Source organism: Hetaerina americana, unplaced genomic scaffold, assembly GCF_022747635.1.
Source record: "Hetaerina americana unplaced genomic scaffold, ioHetAmer1.1.p SCAF_8, whole genome shotgun sequence".
Taxonomy (NCBI): domain Eukaryota; kingdom Metazoa; phylum Arthropoda; class Insecta; order Odonata; family Calopterygidae; genus Hetaerina; species Hetaerina americana.
This window is the reverse complement of record NW_027287427.1, coordinates 36,852,924-36,866,480: the sequence shown is the minus strand read 5'-3', so window position 1 is coordinate 36,866,480 and position 13,557 is coordinate 36,852,924. Positions and strand designations below refer to the sequence as shown.

The window sequence follows — 13,557 nt, the reverse complement described above, 5'->3', positions numbered from 1 at the left end:
AAACGCCTAAGAGAGAAAAATCAGGTAAACATAGCCCAAACTTTGAAGAAGCAGGGAGTGCTTTCCTCATCACAACAATGCACCGGCTCCTTCATCTCTAAGAACTTGTGAGTTTTTACTCAAAAACATGACTGCTACCCCACCCTCCTGACTCACCAGACCTGGCCCCATATGGCTTTTTTCTGTTCCCCAAACTAAAACCCTCACTAAAAAAAAAACAAAGACTTGCCACCATTCTAGAGAGAGAAAAATGTGGTGGAGGAGCTGATGAGCCTTCTGGTAGAAGCATTCCTGGACTGTTTAAAAAAGTGGAAACATCATTGGGATGAATGCATATGTTAGGGAGGAGACTACTGCAAAATTGCGCTATCAAACATGAAAAAGTTAGAGACATGAATTTCTTTTTCATGACAAAAGATATGGAGAACATTACCAATTGATTGTACTTAATTGCAATCTAGAACATTAAATTGAAGTAATACTAGTAATAGGATTACAAAATGCAGCAATTAAATAACTGGACTGGTGCGTACTATCCCGCAAACTATTGTGTACTAGTACGCAAATAAAGGACAGTGGAAAGATACATTGTATTCTTCATTTAATTAAAATGAATTTCCACAAGGTTGAGCCGGGAACAATTGAATATTTAACTGGACTGGTGTTGCTACCAGCAAACAGTCAGTGCACTGCGGAAGGTTAAAAACATGTCTGTCTGTTGATGCTTCCCCCACCCTGAGCTCAATGGGCACCATTGCACATCACTCAGTCTCTCTGCAGTAATTGCCCAGTCAATTTCTTGAAATAGCATCTCATTATTAAAGCAGTGTTCAGAAGGAGCAACAAGTTAACCTCAAGTTTCTTGTTTCTAGGGAAAACTGCTACAGAAGTTCAATCCATGTTAAAGGAAATGTACGGAAGTAAATATTTATTGCGCACACAATTTTTTCAGTGGTTTCAAAATTTTAAGGAGGGACACAAAACAACCATAGACAATCCGTGCCCTGGACGACTCTTAACAATTAGAATGGACAACTTCATCCAGAAAATTGGTGAATTGATCCATGTAAATCATTGCCTGATTTTCCAAGCTACTCCAGTAACCTAAAGAATTAACAAAGAAAGTTTCCATCAAATTTTACATGAATTATTCACAATTGCAAAATTGGTGCCAAAGTGTCTTACTCAAGCAAAAGGAATCAAGAATGAACATTTGTTCTGACCTTTCAAACAACAATGATAATGATTCAGAATTGTTAGACAGAGTGATTACTTGCGATGAATCATGCTGTTTTACCTATGATCCTGAAATAATGTACCAATCAACGCATTGGAAAATGAGCAAATCAAAATTTAAAGTCATGATGGTTGTATTTTTTTAACAAGCATTGAATTGCCTACACTCACTGGTTCCCAAAGGTCCGACAGTTAATCAACAACATTACATCAAGGTTCTGACTGCCCTCTATGAACGAGTAAGCAGACGAAGACCAGATTTGTGGAAGAGCAATTCCTGGTTGCTTCACTAAGACAATGTTCCACTTCATTCTGCCTTGCCTACAGGCAAACAGACCATTATAAAGCAGTTTTTTTTGCAAAATATGGCATCACCATTATTGGACTACCCACTTTACTCATCCGACCTGGCCCCCGTGATTTTTTTAATTTCCTAAGGTCAACTCAGAGCTTACAGAGACAAGATTTGACAGTGTGGAAGCGGTGAAAACAAAAGCGACGGAGTTTCTCAACAAGCTGATAGAAGCGGACTTCCAGTATTGCTCTGAGCAATGGAAAATTTATACGGAACATTGTAAGGATTGGCAAGGCGAATACATTGAAGGCGATATTGGTAATCAATAAAATGTTTTGTAGCACCAGTCCTACTATTTAATTACCACAATTCATAATATAGTCCCATTTATAAAAAAAATTGTTAATAGTTAGGTATCATTTCTGGATGAAGATTGAGCGAGTTTATACACAATATCACAATATTCACTACCACAAAAGGTGAGATTACCTGCAAAGTTTTTCCTAAACCCATACAATGTGCCAAAATACAACCAGAACCTTTAGAATCTTCTATCCTCTTCAGAGATTCAAAACATGCTTCCCACATAAACTTCACACCTTCTGCCTGGAATAAATGGCAATATAGAAAGAAAATGTTAGTCCTCGCTTGATAAGCAAAATACATATTTTGCTAAACCACAGAATAACTTTCTAAAAAATGTGCTATCAGAAATAAGAGACTTTTGGTCTTAAGCTTAATGCTATACTTCAAACATGACATCTGCTTTCTACATTACATTGGCAACACAATGTCTGGAAATTTAATAGGAATTATTTAGCCATAGAAAAGACACAAGGTCTCTATTCAAGTTAAGATTAGCTCAAAAAAGAAGAGAAACATTACGAGAAATAATATTATTGAAAAAAAAACTTTCATGGTTGCACTTCACAGTTTCATGTTGTTCATGAACAAAAATTAGATCAAGAAAAAAATTTCACTTTTAAAATGAGTATATATTTCACTAAAATGACTCAGGTTATTTAATAGTTAAAGAAATGTTAAGGAAGGTTGCTCACAATACATATTGTAGATGGTTATGAGCTAACAGAGTACTCAACCATGCAGAGGATGAACAACAGGTTGGGGAGGTGAGGAGGCAGAAAAGGAATGCTAGGGAAAAGGGTAATGATGAAGTAAAACAAGAGGAAAATACTAGAAGGACAAGGGAAGGTACAAAATCGGGGTGGGGAGCAAGAAAGAGGTACTGGGAACAAAACCCATGGGTCAGCCTACATAATAAAGTTAAAAAGTCTAAAATACAAAAAAGGATGCCCCTTTATTGACAAAAATCGAGGGTAGGAAGGGCTTCTTCTAAATATTTCGATTTTAACAAGCAAAAAGTTGTTGAGGAGTTGGTTTGGTATAACCATATAATTAGAAAACTATCACCAGAGGCTTACTTCTGGATGAAATCACATGACATTAATTTTGTTTAAATTTTGGAAATGCTGTTGGCATAATTGCAAAGGCTCAATCTTATGTGATTATATTCATACTTAACAATGGAGGTCAATGGCATACATTTAGCGGGTATTAAAAACACTACATCCAGTGTATCCAGGAGACAGAATTTTTGAACAGAAAAAAAGGACTGGCATTGCAACTAATATGATTTTACTAAGAGTAGATGAACTCACTCTATCTGGTAGAAGTCCATACTATACCATAACAATCCTGCACAATAAACTTACTCTTCACTTTGAAACAATTCAGTCTATCCAAATATCCCAGATCAAAGTAAAAAGTCATCACTCAAAACACCCTTACACTCTTGATGATTATTTTTTAATAAGATAATTGACCTAACATTTTACTTAGGTTGCGCTATGTCCATGTATAATTTTATCTCAATTGTACCTCTGCATTACTTATTCATTCAACCTGGTATGCACTTGATCTCTTTTTATAAACCTATGCAATAGATGAATTGCCAACAGTGAATAAACTTTAATTATTATTACTAACTAGAACAAACAAGATAAACAGAGACATTTCTTTTTTTTTCACAGCCAAGAAGGTTTTGGAGTTAAAAAGTCACATGACCCAAAATGGATAAATTATAATGGATTACCAAAAAAGTTTAAAAGGAGCAAGTTTTATTAATTTTAAAAGAAATTCAATACAGGATATTCTACAAGTGAATTCAAATACGTGCATCTACACATTTTGCAGATATTGTATAATAAGGATACATGAGCTACATCTGCTCATGAGACGGGGCTTACCTGATGAGGTTTTAATTTTTTTACAAGTTTTGGGTGAACAGATACCAGTGGTTTTTTGGTGTCAGGATCAAAATCTAGAACCACTTGCGTCAAAGTCTCCAAATTTTGTTTGTCAGTGAAGAGTTCATTATACTAAAATGAGGGATAAATGCGCATATCAGACACAAAATTTCACCATTTGTTCACAAAATACAATCATATAAAATGAAACTAAGTATTATCTTTTAAAATGTACTATAAGACACATGAAACTTATTCACACAGGTCTAAGGTACTTTTATTAGAGTTAAAAGAATGAAATTTTCCAGGGATATTTCTTTTCGTTCATTGACCTTACAGAAGGAAAAACAAATGGAATTAAAAACGATTCTGAGAACCAGTCAAGAAACAATTTTAGCATTGAAAAGAAAATCAAAGGAAGAGTTAGACATTTTGGCAAAGGAAGTTTCTCTTTTTCTAATTAAAACATGGGGGTATTGAGCCACAGATTACGCGGGCTTGGATTAAAATTTGTGTTAGACTATTTTCATACTCTTTTTATCTACTTCACACAAGATTCTACACAAAGTAACCATAGTCAATCTTCGTCATTATTAAAAAAAAGGTATTCTGCATGAAACATAGTAACTATAGCTATGCCAAATATTATTTCAACTAAATACATTAAATTACTGACTCCATTTTGAAGTTGAAAGGAAGAGAACATTTATGTCGTTAATAATAAAAATGGATTTTGATATGTCTTATATAAATGATATAAATAATAAACAAAAATAAAAAAAATTGCACAATATTAACTATGGTTAGCTACAAGGGTGATCTGAAAAGTTCAGGGCCTGATGATGAAAATGACAATTTATGTGGGGATCGAGATGGTGCGGTGGCTATCGTACTGGCTTCCCACCCAGAGGGCCCGGGTTCAAATCCTGGCGGTGTTGAATATTTTTCAGTGGTATCTTGATCCCTACTTGAGGTGCTTTGATGAGGGCACTTTGAGTGAAACCGCCGTCCATCAGATGGGACGTTAAGCTGTGGACCCCTTGGCGCCTTTAGTAAAGAGTAGGCTAATGCTGATGCCAGGTTTCTCTCCACCCTTCATCCTTTCCTGTCCATCCCTAATGGCACAAATGACCTCAGATGTTGGTCGCCTCCCCTAAAAACTACTATTATTATGACAATTTATGTTTTCAAATATGCTATATTTTTCAACATAATTGCCTTTAATATTAATATATTTCATCCAGCAGCGTTCCAGGGCCATTATCCCATCTCTGCAGTGTTCTTCCCGAAGTGCTCCCAAGTTCTTATCCACAGGCCCAATCACTTCTTGATTGGATGCAAAACGCCATCATTGACTTCTGAGAGTTTTTGGAAGAGTTAAAAGTCCAAGGGAGCCAAATCTGGGGGATAGGGTGGATGTTCCAAAACTTCATAGGGCAAATCTTTCAATTTCCCTGCTGCCAAGACACTTTTGTGGGCAGATGCATTGTCCTGAGGGAAGACAATTTTTTCCTATAGAGGCTGGGTCTACTTTCATGAATTTTTGCTCTCAATTTTGGGAGAAAGTTAGAATAGTACTCCCCAGTTACTGTTTTGGCTAGGGTAGTCAACCAACAGATTTCCTTTTGCATCCCAGAAAACCAATGCCATGACCTTTCCTGCCGATGCCACCATCTTTGCCTTCTTCAGAGCTGAAGGACCAGCCTGTATCAACTGTATGCATTGTTATATTGATTCTGGGATGTAATGGTGAATTCATGTATAATCCATTATCACATATTGATGCAGAAAATTACTCTTGTTTTACTGTGAAGCACTCCAAGTCATGTGCAATTCCTCGTGCAAAATATAACTGATATGTTGCTTTCATATCCTTCGAGTATTAGTACTTTCATATACCTTAATAGACCGATCTTCCAAAATCATATTGTACAATTCTTGATTACTTATGGTCTGGTTGCAATATTCTGACTTCAGGCAGTCACAACCTCATTTTAACTCGACCACCCATTTCTTCATGGCAGAAGTTGAAGGAGAAGAGTCCCCATACACATTTACAATCCTCAAATGAATTTCGATAGGCATTAAACCTTCTTTTACAAAGAAATTTATTGCAGCACAATAATTGATTTTTTCCATTTCTAACAACACTCACACTGCAACTGATTCAAATGACTGGCCAGAGTAAACTGCTAGATGGAATATCTTGGAATTTCATGGCGTCTACTCACAGTTATGTCAACATGAGAGAGATAATTCATGCGAGTAGCGATGCCATTTATGGGCAAGGCCAAGAACTTTTCCCTCTTATAAGAAACATTTTATATTGAATCAGCACTGGATTAAAAACAACTAATATTTGTGCAATCTTGTCACTCCTGGTATTTTTGAGGAAATGTCCAAAGGTGGGTTTTCATCTGAGTATTTATTAATGTGTGTTCCTGCAGATAAAAATCAATTCACCTAAAAATTCTACACAAAAAATTAATGAATATCATTTACATAGGTTGTTGCTCACTCTGCCACCATGACACTTGCAGTGCAAGAGAATTTAACACAATCACATGGAAAAAATATATGACACCAGATCAATATTCCACAAGTAGCTTCATCAGGAATTCACAGCTTAACAAGAAATCCTGGGCCTTTTTTGGGGAGTACACAGGAATTCTAAATTAAGACCAAACTTAAGAGATGCATGCTTTATGTCAGATGCAAAGAACCACTAAATCCTGCCCTTCTCACCATTTTCTGCCTCTCGGAAATTCTTTTGATTCTTTCTTCTTCATCCTTTGCAGCTGCCATTGTCTCTTCTGCCAACTGATTTCCCTTCATGACTTTTCGTATGTTTTTCCTTCCCTTGCCTGTTTGTTCCTTGAATGGAAATGAGCCAACGGTTAATGGACTATTCCTTATGCAAAAATTATAACATTTTTAAGAAACCACAGACAATGATGCTTATGCCTCTATGGTCAGCAATTAATCACAGGAATACATAATGAACATTTTCGGCATTATGCATTGTGTATGTTTCAAGATATTAGGCAGAAGGATATGGTAGAGAATCTAAGTAATTAAACAATTCAAATGTAATATTAAAATCCTAAGAAGTAATTATTTAAGCTGATATAAAAGTCAATCCATTTGTAGAGTAACCATAAATTATCAAGGTTATTTTATTTTGTATTACAATCTTAATAGCTTGTTAAAAACAAGAGATTAATGACATTATGAAAGCTTAGGAAATCCTGGACTAATTGGTGTTCCCAAAAGCCTTTCCTGAAAATAAGGCTTCAAATTAACATGACATTCATTCATTTCACATTAAATTTAGTTCATAGAATCAAAGGGCAAATTCACCATATGCAATGTCAAACTTTTGTTCTTGAAGTAAGCTAGGAGTAATTAGCAAGGACAATTATACGCATATACTTTTGCAATTAGATACATAGGGTGGCCATATATTGGCAAATTTTTGTAACCATGAGCCATTTGAATTTATATTTTTGACAAAGTTTTGAATCTCAACTTGAAAATTGTCCTCAGGGCAGATGAGTTGAAACGTTAGCCAACATGGTACCCCAAACCCAGTGGAAGACCAGAGAAAACTTCATAAAGCTGACACGCCAGGAAAGTACCAGATCATATTTCCGCTACATTAACATGCTGGGTCAAAAGGGCAAATTAAAAATTAAATAATTATATCTCTCTTCTGTTCACATGGACAAGAGCATTTCCAGACATCATGTCAATGATATCTACTAACCTTTTCTTCTTCCTCTTCATCCTTGCCATTCTTAGCCTTGATGCTTCCTTCATCAGAATCTGAGTCAACCACTTTAATTCGACGTAGTTTCTTCTTTTTCCTATGAATGATAAATTTATATGCATCTGAACAAAAAGTTAAATAGTAAACTGAGACTCAAAACTAACAGGCCACAAGAGACATGATGGAAAATACAGTGCAAGGATATGGAAAGTTTATAAAGGTAAAGCAAAATCGGTTCACCAAACAAGAAGGTGAAAGCAAGGGATTAATAAGGGAAAATCCACACAAACATTCAAAGATAAGCCAGAAAAATTACTAAATGAACCTGGGAAGATCCAAGAGCGATGAAAGGATACCCAGAGGAACTACATGGTGGAGATCTATTAGGCACGTTACGAATAATTTATAAAATAACTTTGTTGCAAGATGGAAAGTGCATTTAGGGAATTGAAATAAAATATAGATGGTGGAGCTACTCAAGGTTTAGGAGAAGGTGAAAGGAAAAATTTTTATGGACTAATTCATAGCATTTATGAGGGAGGCAATTGGGCTAAAGATTTCTTCAGATAAGTGTTATTACCACTCCCAAAAAGGGAAAGGAAGCCATATGTGAGCACTATACAAGAAGTTGTTTTCAAATGCAGTTTAAGTGGTACTAAGATTCATTAATAAGAGGATGGTGAGGACAGCAAATGATTGCTTAGGAAATAATCAATTAGGGTTAAGGAAAGGGAGAGGCACACAAGATGCCACAGCAGAAAATGAGGCTACTAATACAGAGGAATATAGAATATATTCAGGATTTTTTGTTTGTTTTGTAGATTTCATCATGGAGTTTAATAGAGTTAATTGGCTAGAATTAATGTAAGTATTACAGAAGATAGGAGTAGATTGGAGGGATATGCCACTTGTCTCTTTCATAACTTTGTCTCAGACCACTCTGATGCAGATGACAGCTGGACGGTTTTAACAAGAGGGATTTCCATTATCACCAATGCTTTTCAAAATATATGTGGTGGAAATGGTAAGGGTGGCATGGAAAAATATAGAGATATGAATGAATGTCCTAGGGGAATCCATAAAATCAGTTGGATTTGTGGATGATCTTGAATTCTCCACTCAGTCAACGGATTATAATCATTGCTGTGCAGATAAAAAAATCAGTGTGATAGGTATGGGATGAGAATAAATGTAAACAAAACAAAGGTAATGAGATTTTCAAAAAACAGGAAGGCTAAGTTAAATGTTAAACTAGAAAGAAAAAAGTAATGCAGGTGGAACAATTGACTTATCAAGGCAGCATGTTGGACCAAGACAGTCAAAGTATCAGGAATATAAGAAGAACTGCATTAGGGACAGAAACTTTCTCAAAGAGGAAGGAATTGATGACAGAGAAATTGAGTGAGGATGTTAAGAAAAGATCATTGAAAACTTTGAAACAAAGCAGTTTTGTACGGTGCAGAAGCTTAGGTATTGAGGCAAGATGATAGGCATACATGTAGATTAAATGCTTTTGTGGGTGTGGAGAAGGATGGAAGAGGTAAAATGGATGAAAGGAAAACAAATGAGGAGGTATTATAGCAACTGAACATGGGAATTGAACACACAATTGTGTATCTCTTACCCTCATGCATTGGAATAGTGTGGCAGAGCCAACTGAGTACTGAGCCTACATAGGCATGGATGGTCATGTGCTGACAGCTTGAGAGGAAGTGAGGGCATGAGTTTCCTTCAGAGGGAGCAATTAATATGAAGTGAGAGTACATTGGTACTCTCGTGATAGTATAATCTTGTGAATAAAGATACCTTAGGGGTATAAAGCTTGCTAAGCTTTTCGTACAACATAAATAATAAAGGAAAACAGTGATTCACCACCTATAAGTTTTACTGCAAATAATTACTCAACAAGAAGGAAATTTAACATGCAACTCTTTCCAATTTTATAATTTGAAAATATTTTCAATTATCAAATCCAAATATCAAGAAAGTCTTCATTAATGAACATGCAGCATTTATAAAATATGATAGCATTATCTATCCCTGAAATTCAGCTTGAACAAATTCACACTGAGCAAATTGTATTATCTAATGGTTATATTGTAGTGAATATTTTATAGTTTAATCATTGTAAATGTATTTATATGAATTTGTGAAATTCCAGGTATTTTTCATTTATCTGGGTAAACAGTCACCCTGATAAAAGTTATAAAGACCGATGACATAATATTTACTTGACTTTTGATTCAGAGCTTTTAGCTGAACTGGAATCTGAAGCTTTCCTCTTCCTTTTCTTCTTTTTAGTTCCAAAATCACTCGAATCAGAGTTCTTATCTGAACTTGAAACCACAAGGACATCAGAGTCAGAATTGGCTAAACACCTTCGTAACTTCGACCTGCAAGAAGAGAAAAATAATTTTTAACAAATTGAAAAAGAAATCAAAATCTTTTAAGCTCAGTACATAAAGAGAAGGCAATCATTCAGCAAAGTACAGGGGTAGTTTGAAAGGTTCTCAGAATCACCACCAGATTTCAGTGCGAGTGCAATGAGTTTCCCATGTAGTAATAAGTAATCTTTTATGAGTAAATGCTTCACATATCAGTGCTCTGATAAGAGGTCTGTGGCACAGATGCCTCTCTATTTTTGTTTATGAGTAGTGATTTGTGAAGATGGAAAAAAAAGAGGTTGGAGTAGTGATGTAATACTTTGTATAGAAAGCATGAAAGCACAAGCAATTCATGTGGACTTTCAGGACACTCTAGGGGGACTCTGCTCCTTCATATTCAACTGTTGTGAAGAGGACAAATGAGTTAACCTTTGGTCGGGACAGCTTAGATGATGATCATGATGGTGATCAGCCAAAATTTGCCACTGCCCCAGATATTATTGCAAAAGTGCATACAATAATCATGGACCATTGTCGACAGAAAATTAGAGAAAAAACAGAAACCAAAGGGATGTCATCTGAATGGGCATATCACATTTTAAGAGTGGATTGGACATGGGAAAATTATCTGCTAGATGGGTGCTGCAACTCTTGAAGCAGAATCACAAATCCATTCGAATGGAAATTTCCAAACAATGTTTGACCCATTTTAAGAGCAACCAACAAGATTTTCTGTGCTGGTTTCTGACCAAAGATGAAATTTGGGTGCACCACTATACCCCAGAGACAAAAAAAAAACAGTGAAAGAAGAGGAAATATGTTGATTCACTACCACCAAAGAAAGCAAAGGCAATACAGTCAGCCGGAAAGGTGATGGCTTCAGTTTTCTGGGATGCCAAATGGATTTCGCTGATAGATTATCTTCCTACTGGTCAAACAACTACTGGACAATACTACACTAACCTTCTGGACCAACTACAGCAAAAGATACATGAAAAAAAGGCCAGGTTTGGAAAGAAAGTCATCTTTCATCAAGACAATTTATGCCCACACACAAGTGTCATTGCCAGAGCAAAAAAAACATGAACTAAGATATGAATTGTTGCCACACCAGCCTTGTTTGCCAGATTTGGCTCAAACAGATTTCCATCTCTTCCCCTAGCTTAAAATTTTCCTCAGTGGATGGAGATTCTCTTCAAACAAAGAACTAACAGCCAAAGTAGACAAAAATTTTGCAAGCCTGAAAGAATCAATTTTTCGAGACATCAAGAGATTTGAACATCGCTGGACCAAGTAAATTACTGTATAGGGAGACTACATTGAAGAATAAAAAAGTTTCACTGAGGTAAGTCATTTATTTCTTCTCCATTCTGAGAACTTTTCTAATTACCCTCATAACAAGCTAAGTATGAAACAAGGAGGACAAACAATGAGCAAATACATACAAATAGGGCATTCACAGAGCAAGCAAAAAGTAAAGGAGACCTAATGCCTTAATATTTCAATCACATATACAATAACAATTCATGATATGATTTTCATGAACAATCATCATTTCCTCAAGCAGAAAACATTGGAATTGCATATAATTTCGAACATATATGTGAAGGCCCCAATTTTTTTTTACATGCATAAATAAAAGCAAGATGATCAGGCTAAAAAAAGTGTGATTTATGGATGGAACAGAATAATTACATTAGAATAAAAATGAAAGAATTACATTCAAAATGAGAGAAAACTGTTAGGAGAAATAAACCATAAAGCAAAAAGTCCACCTTGATCAGTTAAGTCAATAGCCAGACATACTGAAATCTAAAATAACAAAAATAAATGTACATGTTTAAGACATAAATTTGAAACAAACCTGGTCTTACGAGTATTGTTGTCGGATCCATCAGCAGAATCACTAAAAGTAACAGACAGTTTGGTGAAAATTATGACACAATCAACTCATGTACATAGATATCAAACCAACACATCTAAGATTCATATGCATTTATTATGGAGTATGATGTTATGCTTGGAGTTCAAAAATTGTAAGAAAAATATAAAACTCGCGATTATATCTGAGAAATGATAGCAAAAAATATTTAGTGTACAATGTTATCGAAAAACTTCAAAATCTTATTACTTAGGCGATTTCAAGTTTACAAAATCATGCAAAAATCCTAACAGACCCAATTGAAAACACATACAAAATAAATGCAAGTGAAAATTTCTACAGACAAAATATTGTTTTTGTGGCCTGTATATTACGTTTTACCTTAAAGACAGTCTTTAAGAATATCAAATTATTGGCTAAGCCATGTGTCAATGTATGTAATTTTATATTAATTTAAAAAATATAATTTTCATTGAGGTAGCCGAGATCAAGCCATAACCTTATTAGCATTAAAGTGAACTTCATTAAACATGCATTGAAGGTCATTTGTCAGACATCACCAATTAAAATTACCATACCACACTAGTGTACTTGGTTATCAAGAAGGAGCATACATGATTTTCATTATGAAAGTTATTTTTTAGTCTACTAACTTAGTGCAAGTTTTCATGGACAGTGACATTTACACATTCCAGTACTTGTAAGCCCTAAGTAACTGTTCAAGGGAGCTGATTGGCTAATTAAGGCTGATCATCTGCAAACCTGAATGATTTTATGAATTCCTGCCTACTTCATTCCTATCTCCAGTTTTTCCCATGCCGCTTTTACCATTTTCTCCAAACATCCATTGAAAAGCATGGGTGATCATGGACCTTTAGTGGTTTTACCTCTTTTTCCAATACTGCCAATCCCAACTCTCCATCTTATACTCCCGACTGAGTAGTCTGACACATTTACAGGTTAGTATAAGCCACTTATCTTTCAAATCTGCTTCTATTTTCAGCAATTCATTCATTAATTCTAACCAATTTACTCAATGGAATGCCTTCTTCAAATATATAAAACAAATACATCCTGATTGTACTCATTAGTTCCTTTCTATTAGTGATTTCATTACTGTTATAGCATTACATGTACTTCTTCCCTTCCCAAACTCACACTGCTCATTCCCTAAGTAGTCAGTTAACCTCCTCTCCATTCCTTTATTGATGACCCTATGTCACTTTTTTCAGGTGTGTGGAATCAAACTTATTTTTCTATGATCCTCGCATAGGGCTGGCTATCCCTTCTATGGGATAGTAACTCATACTTATCTAACAAACTCTTCCAGGTATATTTTTTCCTCTTAAGTGCTTCAAATTAGCCCATAAAAACTCTTCCTTCCACATTTAAACCCTTAAGTAGTTCCGTGGGAATGCTCTTTAGCACCACAGCCTTATTTGATTTGCTCAATACATCATGTATTCCTGGACATAAGCTAATGATAGAAAAGTGATATCAGGCATTAATTTTTCCTGAGATTAACTTCAATATTGTTAGTTAACTGTTTAAGGTAGGTTTTGTATGGATACATACTGAATGTAGCTACATTTCTAAGTCTCACCTGAGAAAGGTACAAAATGACACCCTACACTCAAATAAGCCCTTGTTAAATTCCACATACTTTCTACTTTCATTCATCTTACCCAAATCATCTATTCTCCCCCCCCCCCCCCCCCCCGAGT

The 13,557-nt window shown here is 35.4% G+C and overlaps 1 protein-coding gene across 2 annotated transcripts in view; it reads right to left on the bottom strand.

Moving 5' to 3' along the window:
* The window catches only part of LOC139698111 (transcriptional regulator ATRX homolog), a 75,918-nt gene that overhangs the window by 30,277 nt on the left and 32,084 nt on the right, over positions 1-13,557 (bottom strand). The window contains exons 10-15 of one of the 2 annotated variants that reach the window (XM_071597026.1): positions 11,816-11,857; positions 9,799-9,960; positions 7,565-7,664; positions 6,544-6,672; positions 3,799-3,930; positions 2,021-2,137 (exon numbers count right to left, since the gene is read on the bottom strand). In XM_071597026.1, the coding sequence (XP_071453127.1) occupies positions 2,021-2,137; positions 3,799-3,930; positions 6,544-6,672; positions 7,565-7,664; positions 9,799-9,960; positions 11,816-11,857 (682 nt within the window). The remainder of the gene's footprint in view (positions 1-2,020; positions 2,138-3,798; positions 3,931-6,543; positions 6,673-7,564; positions 7,665-9,798; positions 9,961-11,815; positions 11,858-13,557) is intronic. The other variant, XM_071597027.1, reaches the window with a different exon arrangement.